The sequence below is a fragment of the Micromys minutus genome, assembly GCF_963924665.1.
Source record: "Micromys minutus genome assembly, chromosome: 29".
Classification (NCBI taxonomy): Eukaryota; Metazoa; Chordata; class Mammalia; order Rodentia; family Muridae; genus Micromys; species Micromys minutus.
In genome coordinates this window covers 113,793-124,060 of record NC_137964.1, presented here as the reverse complement: position 1 = coordinate 124,060, position 10,268 = coordinate 113,793, and the positions used below count along the sequence as shown (strand labels likewise).

Genomic DNA, 10,268 nt, shown 5'->3' with positions numbered 1-10,268 from the left:
AGGCCCAGAGTACAGAGAGAGCGGCTGAAGCCATCCAGAGGGGCCGGACTCTGCTATCAGAGGTCAGCGCAGGGGGAGGTGGAAGGCTCAGTTCTTTTGTTCATTGCCTTCCCAGCCTTCTAACCAGGTCCCTCCAAACCCCACCCTAGCTGTGCCAAGCTGGAGCACCCACAAACACTTGCTGACTTTTGCTCATGCGCTGTGGTTTTGGCCTTCCGGCTCCAGCAGTGAGGCACCTCTTCCAGGAAGTCAGCCCTGCTGACCCCAGAGGGGAGGGAAGTTCAGAGGAGGAAGTTGGAAACTTCAACCCTACCCTGCCACCTTCTCCCCAGACCCAAGTCAGTGTGAGAGGAAGCTGGGGACCTCCCTGTCTCTGCACTTTCCTGACACCCTATAGCTTGCATTTGCAGTTTTACTTTTATTGGGGGCCTGGGGGGGGGGGGAGCATCATTTAGTAGGTAGTCTAGGCTGGCCTTGAACTCTCAGCAATCCTCCTGCCTCTGCCTCTCGATGGCTGAGACTTACAGGCATGGAGCATCAGGGTACCTGGCATTTTATAAACTTTTTAAAGCCCCACAGTGATGGGTAGTTTGGGACAAGACACCTGGCTGACCAGAGAGGAAAGCCTTTTGCTTCGACCCTCATGGAAGCAGGCGGGCAGCGAGTCATGGGCGGTGTGTGCCTTTAATCCCAACACTCGGGAGGCACAAGCAGGTGAATCTGAGCTCAAGACCAGCCTGGTCTAGAGTGCGGTCCAGGACAGCCAGGGTTACATAGAGAAACCCTGTCTTGGAAAAAAAAATCAATCAACCAATCAATCAGTCAAGTCAGCTGGCTTCCCTTCTCGGGAGAAGCTCTCCTGACCTGCTGTGCCTAGTAGTTGAGGCTGCTGACTATACCTTCCTGGGTCCTCCCCACTTGGCTTCCATTTCTCAGATGATTTTTTTTGAAACAAGACCTCACTTGGTAACCCATGCTGGCCCTGATGTTGTGATCCTCACAATCCTCCTGCCTCAGCGGCCTCATGAATACTAACTAGGTTAGAGACCTGTGCCACCTCACTGGGTCCTCCTCCTGCTCCTGTTCTGTCCCTCCAGGCTCAGGGCCATTTGGACCACCATGAGGCCCTTTGGCTCCAATCCCAATGGGAACCCCACCTTTTTTGGGGCCCCCACTCCATGCCCATGAGGTAGGTGCAGTCATACCTCACCTCTGCGGCTGCCAGCTCTGTGGGGAGGCTGATACCAGCTACAAGAGGCTTTGTGACGACCAGAGCAGAGGGTAGTGGGCCTCTGACTCATCCAGGCAGGAAGGAGGCCCACGGCCTGTGTGCAGACTGTTCCATCATGACCTTTCCACCCCTAGCAAATGTCAGCTTCCTCATCCAGAAGTAGGGCCCTGAGCCACTGCCACCAGGCTCTGTATGCTGAGGACAATGGCCACCAGTGAGTATCCCCTACTCGGAAAATCCCAGGCAGCTGCCCCAGACCTTCAAAAGCCAAACTGCAAAGTGGGCTCAGGCCCTGGCCAGTCCCCCAAAAGGCAAGAGCAGTTACCAGCAAGGGCCATTTGCAGTCCACTTGGGAGACTGAACCCACACTGTGAGCCATGTCTGGTGGGGCAGGAAGGAGGCAAAGGACAGGGGTGGCAGATGAGGACACAGAGTCCAGGCTCAGGTCAGGCAAGCAGGCCCCTCGGACGGGCAGCAGGTGGGCAGTGCTACAAGGAGACCACAGGAAGGGGCGTGGCTGGATTTGAAGAAGGTCTCTGAAGAGCCTCAGGAAGATCTGAGTCTCCAGCTCCACCCACGAGTGAGCAGCCTGGGCACTGCCCATTCTCAAGAGGACACCTCTACGCTTCTCAGTGTCAGCTGGGTTGATAGGGGACCAAGATCTAGGGAGGCATCCATCTCAGCAGCCTGACTTAAGTCATCCTGATTTAGCCTGCTTTGGACTCAGTTTTCCTGTCTGCAAAATGGGTCTGTGGCCAGCCCCCAGTAGCCACTGTTCCTCCTCCAGGAAGATCTGGACTCCTATCCATCACAAGAGATGTTGACACAGGGCTGCCTCCATCAGCTCTGCCCACCCCCAACCTCCCAGCATGGTACCAACCCATCAGAGACAAATCTACACCAAGCTGGCAAGCTGGCCATACTTTGTCTATTTCAACTAAGTTTCCTTCCTAAGTAGTAAGCTCGTTGGATTCCTACCAATTGCCTTCTCCATGTCATGACCCAGTGTCCCCTACCCTCATCTGAGTGTCCCCTGGAGTTACCTTGATGGACAAGTGGCTTAGCCCCAACTCCCAAGCAAGACTAGGGCCCCTTGGATTGCTGCAAAGAGCACCTTTATTCAGAGGAAGGATGTCACCATGGCAACAACACATCAATTCCCTGAGAGCTTTTCCCTTATCTTCATTAGCTTGCCTAGCTAAGGTCTTTGCAAAAAGAACACAGAATCCAGCCCATGGGGTGGGGGTGGGGGAGGGAAGCAGGATTCCAGATACTGGAAGGCATAAATACAGTACTAAGGCACTCCTGGTCCAGGTTTCCAAAGACCAAGCCTGTCTGGCTTCCACTTTTTTCTGATCCACAGAAAAGATAAAATAAGACCTTCTCCAGCCCACCCCAGAAAACACCCCCCCTTATTTCACACCCACCCCTCCCCTTTCAAGAACCAGCACAGTAAAAAAATACTGTCACAATATTTACAGGCACACCCACTATGGGCGACTTTCTCTCTACTTTGGAGAGGAGATAAAATTCATAGCTCTGAACCCCACTAGTGTGGGAGACAAAGATAGGCCATCAGAAGGTGGGGCTGAAGACTACCCCACCCTGGAGGGTATGGAGAGGAGCGCTGTTCCCCAAACACAGGCAGCGCCTGGGCCAGAGCTCATGAGGGGCCCAGGCCTTTTATGACCCAAACTAGCTTCCCTAGCACTGGGCACAGCTCAGCTGACAGTGAAGGTTCCAGGTAGGTGCTAGTACCCCAACATAAGAGACTGTTCGACAAGACAGTACTTGGACCCCCAAGGGGAGCCCTGAGGCCTCTTATCCACCCCCACTGCAGAGATCCAAACACAGATCCCACAGATCCGCCCTTGGAGTGGCTCTCAGAGTGTAGAGTGGTTAGGGACAGACCTGCCACTCCTGAAGAACACGACTGCCCAGCAGTCTGCAACATGGGTGGGCACGCCACACAAACACAGATATAGACACACTCACACAAATATAGACACACACACACACACACAAACAAACATAGCCCTGAAGAACCTCGGACACCAAGGCCAGGACGTACAACAGGGGTCCCTGGGCCCTTTGGATACCAGGGGCACCCAGGGACAGGGTCTCAACCACGGGCGCTAGAAGATGGTGCTTCGGGGACACCAAGATGTGTCCGGGTACAGGTGGCAGTGGATAGAGCGGAACCTGTGGGGACAGAGTAAAGGCTGGTCCATGTGGGGTGGGGGTGCCATACACTCTCTGGCAGTCCCAACCATGGGGTTCCTGAGGGTCCCCTCCAGGGGGTATTTGGTGACCCTCTGCAAGTTCTTACCTGGATGGGTCAGCCTCCACCGAGAAGGGTCCCTTGATGTGCACCGTGTTCCGCTTGTTTTCAAATGTGCCATAGCTCAGGGTCACCTGCATTGGGAGCAAAGGAATGATGCTGGAGAGGTGACAGTCCTGCCTGGTCATTCCTGCTGGTCTCCCTTGGACCAAGGACACCTGCTCAGCCCAGTTGGGGATGAAGTCCATGATGGGGGTCTATGACCATGAGCAAGACAGAGCAGGAGTGTCCCCTCAGAGGGCAGGTCAGCAACTTAGAAGAATCTATTTTGCTTTATTTTTTGAGGAGCCGGAAAGTGAAACTGGGGTACCTCATCTGGGCCAGCAGCTTGGGATAGGCTGTGACACCTAAGAATGAGCTGTCTCTGTTTCAACAGTGACCCCAGGCTAGCTCACCTGACAGAGTGCTTGTCTAGCATGCACCGCGTAAACTGGGTATTGTGGTGCGCTCCTGCAGTCCTAGCCCAGTAAGGTGGAGGCAGGAGAATCAGGAATTCAAGGTCATTCTCAACTACATATCAACTTCAAGGCTAGCCTGGGCTACAAGAGACCCATCTCTAAGTAAAGCATACAAACAAATAAATGAAAATGTGTGTGCACCCCACTAAATGGCTCTGAATCGGGTGTGGTGGCACACAACTGACTCCCAGCATATGGGAGACTACAGCAAGACGACAAGGCTAGCCTGGGCTACATGGTGCACTGGAGGTACATGCCTTTAATCCAGCACTCAGAGGCAGGTGGATCTCTGAGTTCAAGGCCAGCCTGATCTACTGAGACAGTTCTGGCCACCCAGGCCTTGGGGACACGGGTACCTGCTCATGGAGCTCGGTGGTGGGCACCTGCTGCAGGTTCTCCAGGTGTGAGTGGAAGAGGCCGCTCCGGATGAGGGGCACGCCCAGTAGTGCTTCTACAATGTAGCCGACCGTGCAGTCGTCAGGGAGCCGGATACGCTCCGCTGTGCTCATGAAGTGTCCCCCACTGCAAGGGAAGGGCCGGGGAGACCTTGCAAACTGAGCTTCAAAAGAGGGAGTTCCCTTCCCCTCGCCCTCCGCCCCCACCATGAACCATAGTCCAGAGGGTTTATCAGCCAAGGGTGCTCTAGCCAGGGCAGAGGTAGGGCGATCGGCAGAAAACTTGGCTGCCTAAGGGACAGGCGTGGGTATCTGGGAGACCACGAACGCTCTGCTGTCGTGGGTAGTGGCTGACATGCAGGGGACACTCACCTGGCCCATGGGCCCATCTTTAGGGCCAGCCCTCTGCTGATGCAGAAGCCAGCTCCTCCGGTGGCAAACCAAAAGTGGACAGGTCTCTGGGGGAGGTGAAATGGTTGTCAGAAGACTCCGGGTTGCCAAGGTGGCTCAGCACCTCCCTACCTCCTCAGGGTGTGTGCAACCCCTGGAGACAGCACCGGGAGACACTTACTACTCTGTGCTCGCTGATGCGTTCCGTGGCCTGGATGGGCCTGTCCAGGCTGGGCTTGCCGAGGTACACGTCTTGGGTGTGGGGATAGCTGGCCAGCAGCCGCAGCAACGCCCGGAGGTTCACATAGTTGTCATCATCCACATGGCAGAACCACCTGAACACAAGGTGGGGTGCAGACGGTGGTGAGGAATACCAGGCTGCCAGGGAAGGGGCACGGACAGGGCACGGCAGGAAAGGTAGGAACTCACTTCTTCCCTGACTCAATGAACCGGTCGTATTCAACAGCCATCTTGCAGGACAGAGCCTGGCGGCTGTGGGCCGCAGAGCAGTTGGTGAGCACTACATTGCCTGTGGACAGGGAGGCCGTGAGCAGGCCTGGACTTTGAGCAGTAGGCTTTGCTCATTGTCTCAGACCTCCCTCCCCCCCAGCCCAGCCCAGCCCCCTCCCCGGGGTAGCCACCCCTGCCCATTCATTCAGCCAGCTTTTCCCCAGTACAGGCCACCTGTTGCTGCTAAGCGGGACTCAAAGGGTCCTCAGAGGACTGAAAGGGGCTCCTCTGCACCAGAATCAGGGGCCCAGGGAGTGGTAGGGCAGGCACCAGTGACCTCACAGCCTCAGGGGAAGAAGTTGCTTAGGACCAACCTGTGTACTTGGCCAAAGCTTCATCCTCCCCGTCTGTGAAGATGAACGTCTAGAAGAAGAGACAGGATCTTGAGCCTTCAGCTCCAAGTTCCCTACTAGGGCCACACCCTCAAGTGCTCTTAGCTGTAGGTCTGTCTCCCCACCCTGCACTGAACTGCTTGAAATTTCCATCGCACAAGTGCCCAGGGGGATGGCCGGGGGAGGTGGGCTCACTCTCCAACTTCAGACGGGTGGGCCCAAGGTCACCACAGGCAGCTGGGAGGCACGAGCCAGGTGGGATGCCCCACCCACCAGCCAGGTAAACGGGCTTCAACTAACCCTCCCGCCAACTGTGCACCTGGCGGGACACACACCCTTATTGACACAGCCTGCCAGCCCGCCCAGCCTGCGGGCTTTCCAAGCTGAGGGAGGAGGTGGGGGACAGGAGGAGGAGGTCGGCTTTGGGAAGCTGAGCCTCAATCACTCGGGTCGGGGACAAAGGCCTCTGCTGGGCTGCTGCCAAGCCCTGGCAGACAAAGGGCTCTGGAGGGAGGATGAATCACCAGCCATTGTCCGCCAGCTTTGTCCTGGGTTGGGCCAGCCTTAACTCTGCCGAGTTAAGCAGGAGTGGCCGGGCGGTCATTTCCATACAGCTGGCCTGGTTAACTGGGCCGGCTGGGCAAGAGGTCCTGTGCACAGGACTATGGGTAAGGCCACTGGCCATGCGCTACTCTGGCCTGGACTCCCTGCTGCGTCCCATAGAGCGGGTTTCCCCAGCCATAGTAGCCAGTCAGGTTCTGGGAGGTCACCGGTGGTCAACATGTGGTAGCAGAAAAGGATTTGTGTCCCAGGGCCCACAGCAGGGCATCTGAGCAGTCGGTGCAGCTTTGAAGAAGAAAACTGTTCGCTGCTCACAGAAGGCCTTGCCCAGGGCCACAGCCAAGACTCCACCTGGCCGGGCACCGGGCCACCCCCTGCCAGGATTGCACTTCGGAAGGGGAGGGGGCGCCGGGGCGGGGCCAGGAGCTGCCGGCGCCCGCCTGGGCCCGTCGGCACACGGGAAGGAATGTTCCTTCCTCCGCCGGCCCGCCCAGCGCGTGCCGCCTGCCGCGCCCTTGCATTGCACAGTGCAACCCTAGGGCGGGTGGGGGCTGCTCACAGCAGAGGAAGCAGGTTCCCCTGCAACCACCAGCCTTCACTTTGCATTTGTGTGCCAAAGGGTACCAAGTAAATCTGGGTGTGTGCGTGCAAACCTGGAGGTCAAACTACCCTAGGCCTGAAGGGTGGCACACCATACCTTGAACGGTCCTATTCCCTTACCCAGGTGACCCCATGCCCGTGAGGCCCAGGTTAGGAGAGCAAAAAGTGGGATCTATATTATCTGCAAGTATGCGCCCCTCCTTCCAGGTCTCTGCAGACACCCGGGGCAGCCCACACGCACAGACTCGCATCCACCACCACCCTGCGCCCCAACATCGTAGCCCAGGAATGCCGTGGGAGGTGCAGCGGGCCGGCCTGTGCAGACGCTGCCGCTGGATGAAAAGGAAAATGCTTTCTTAATGAGATCAAGAGAGGCCTGTTCTCCCTCGCGCTTCCATGGTGTCCTAAAAACCCAGCCCAAGGCTACGGAGATTAAAGTCACCTTTGTTCAGTTTGGGGGGTGGGTAAGGAGGCCCAGAGAACAGTCTTTTAGAGGTGGAATGTGGGGTGTGGGGGCATTCTGCCTGCTGCCTCTCCAATACAAGGCAATCAGGAGGGGAGGGGGACAGGGGTGCCTGTGGGTATCACTCAGTCCCTGGAAACTCTGTAAAATGGGCACACCACAGCTCACCTGTGCAGAGCCAAGTGCTGGGGTTGGACTCTCCTCTCCCGAGTGTCCCTGGGAGGTGAGTACCATATTCTTTTCTCCTAGGCTTATAGTAAAGAGACCAAATTGGACTCTAGCCTGTGCCACACTCAGGAAGAAGTTTTGGAAGACCCAGGTCTCAGTCTTTCCCCATCCCACCAATGTCCCCTGAGGAGGACCGACGGGGCAGGGGGGGCAGCAGAGCTGGTGAGGGCAAGCAAGGGGGTGGGGGAGAGACACACAGGAAGCAGCATTGTTCCTGGAACCAAGATTCAAAGAAACACAGGATGCCAAGTTCTGCCCCAGCCATTGTGGCTGAGGTGGTGGCAGCCCTGCAGCCTGGCGCGCTCCTTACTGGTGGGGGAGGAGCAAGCGGGCCAGAGGCCAGGCGCTCTCCCTGTGTCCCTCACTGACCAGCCTCCCCACCTCTCCAAGCCTACCTGATTTTTGTACAACCCCACAACCATGCCTGCTGCCAAGACTGCCCCTCCTGGACCATAGGACTCTGAATGCAGATGGAGCCTCCTCCTTCGGGAAGCCTTCCTTCCATTTATACCCAACCCAGGTTCACCTTTCACCCTTTGCTCATAGCACACAAGGGGGGGGGGTTTGCCTGTGGTGTGTTCAGGAGGTGACATGGGGGTAAATGCAGCCATTTCTGGGTAGGGACTCCTGGGGTCACCAAGAGCCTCCTAAGTTATACCGTCCACTTTATCATACCTCATTAGAAAGACAGACTTTCCCTTTCCTGAGAGTGAGAGAGGGCCAGAGAGACCCTAGGCTTTTCACCAGACCACACAGTCCAGCTAAGACTTGTTTTTGAGTCCTCTGTGCTGGACAAAGTTCCCAAATCCCCAAACGAGAGTTTTTCAGAACCGATGGTGGCCCAGAGGGGGATAGATGCTATCCGATATCACACAGTAGGAAGGCTGAATGAAAGAGTGGGGGAGTGCCCTGGCTCAGGGATCGTGCCCCGCAAGGGCTGTCATTCAGGGTTGGGGGAGGACAGAGAGGCCCCCTCATCACCAGGCAACCTGAGTGGCCAGCACGCCAGCCAACGGTTCCCATGGAGCGCGTAGCTGTACACAAGAGGCCGACGCCTTTCTCAGCTGGAGAAAGGGGCTTTGTTGCCTTGCCCAAGGGGCCGGCGTGAGAGCAGCCTAGCGCTGGGAATCCTAACGGCACCGCAGCCAAACAAAACCCATGCCCCCCCCCTGCACTGCCCCCTCCCAAAGGCCTGCTGAGCCCCTGGGAAAGGGACGCTCGTTCTCAGGAGGCTACCATGGGGTTCTCAGGGTCCCTCTCTGACCAAGACTAGATAGGAGCTTGTCCTCTTAACCTCCACTCTCCTAAAACAAAACTCTAGGCAAGCTTCACGGCCTGGCTCACTGGGGCTGGAGCAGGAAGGAAAGTGAGCCTTCATTCACACCAAATACCCATCCGCCCACTCCCTCACACACTCCCTCAAAGTGCACTCTGCTCTCCCGCCCCAACGGTCCTGTTGTAGCCTCCAGGGAGATTTTTAAAGTGGGGTGTGTCTTTTTATTATGTGTATGAAGTTGGTCTAACGGGGGGGGGGGGGGGGGGGCGTTGAGCTACTGAAGACAGGGTTCTGAGCAAGTCTGGAGAACCAGAGCCCATTTCTTTCACTATGCCTGGTCCAGAGGTGCTATAGCTTTTCCTCCCTCACTTTCTAGGGGAGCACCTTCCACCCAGGAAGAAGGGATCCGTTCAGAGTGAAGGGGACCCAGGATGAAGCTGAGCCAGTTTGCTTGGAAAAGTTTGGAAACACTCCAGTGTTTAGGAGAAGCATCACAGGGCCAACCCTAAGCTGGAGGCTACTCATCCAGACATAGAGCATGTGGCTGGGGTGACCCTGGGCAACAAGGAAGGGAACTTCCAGGGTTGTAAGGTAAAGTGAGTCCCAGCAGCCACACGGGGCTGTAATGGGATTTATCGGTGTCATCGTTTCCCAGATAGACCCAAAGCTATTAATGCAGCGGGAGCCGCTATCAGCAGTTACCAGTTGGGTAAGAGGGTGATCCCCCACTTTATCCTCCTGCCCAGGCCGCAGGGTCTCACCGTCTCCTTGTGGCGTGAGATCCAGGTCTCGAACAGCAGGTCGAGCCGCACGCGGTGAAACTTTCTGGTGGTCTTGACGGCGATGAAGACGTCGCGAGGGGACAGAACTTCGGCGGGGGGACGTGGATGGCCGTCGCCCTGGCGAGAAGCGACCCCGGGAGGTGGATCAACGTCTCTGCGCGCGCGGGTGAGTAGACTGAAGTACTCGGAGAGGCTGTGCACCTCGCGGGCGAGGACTCCGGAATCCACGGCCGCTCTGGACCCTGGACCCGGAGCCGCCCCAGAGGAGCCGGCCAGGCTACGCAGTGCGCGCCGTCCACGCTCAGCGGGCACCGGAGTCGGCGGCGGGTCGGCGGTGAGGACCAGCAGACAAGCCAGCAGCGCGCCCACCAGCGCCAGCAGCAGGCGTCGGCCGCACCGCTGGAGCATGGTGGCCGGTGGCCGCACGTAATATCGTCCCAGGGTCAACTGGTCCGGCTGCCCGAGGCTCCCGGTCCAGCTGCGCGCCTCTCCGTTCACGCGCTCTTAAAGCTCCCCTGCCCGCCACGCCCCCACTCGCTTATTGGCTGCTAGTCTTGGGGCGTAACCTCTAGGGCGATCTCTAGTTCCCACGTGGGACACCGATGGGGGGCTGGGAACCACCTAGCTGGGGCACCCACGGCACCCGCCCCCTTTCTGCACGAGCTTGTCCCGCCCGCGCCGAGTCACCCTCCGGAGCTGCT

General features: G+C 57.5%; 1 protein-coding gene across 1 annotated transcript; it reads right to left on the bottom strand.

The window, feature by feature from the left end:
• Window positions 1-2,667: 2,667 nt before the first annotated feature.
• On the bottom strand, window positions 2,668-10,032 carry LFNG (LFNG O-fucosylpeptide 3-beta-N-acetylglucosaminyltransferase). Its single transcript, XM_080941146.1, has 8 exons — window positions 9,547-10,032; window positions 5,640-5,688; window positions 5,245-5,344; window positions 4,997-5,150; window positions 4,798-4,883; window positions 4,387-4,552; window positions 3,561-3,646; window positions 2,668-3,433 (listed from the first exon to the last, which is right to left on the bottom strand). Exons 1-8 carry the CDS (start codon window positions 9,973-9,975, stop codon window positions 3,367-3,369), a joined length of 1,137 nt encoding a protein of 378 aa, XP_080797272.1. The 5' UTR covers window positions 9,976-10,032; the 3' UTR covers window positions 2,668-3,366.
• Window positions 10,033-10,268: the final 236 nt, after the last annotated feature.

Bases quoted from the DNA above. Each gene is read 5' to 3' on its own strand.
- LFNG (XM_080941146.1), bottom strand. From the start codon at position 9,975: ATGCTCCAGCGGTGCGGCCGACGCCTGCTGCTGGCGCTGGTGGGCGCG. The intron at 5,151-5,244 runs GTGAGTTCCTAC...CCTTGTGTTCAG, and splicing joins TTCATTGAGTCAGGGAAGAA to GTGGTTCTGCCATGTGGATG. The intron at 3,434-3,560 runs GTAAGAACTTGC...CTGTCCCCACAG, and splicing joins GTGGAGGCTGACCCATCCAG to GTTCCGCTCTATCCACTGCC.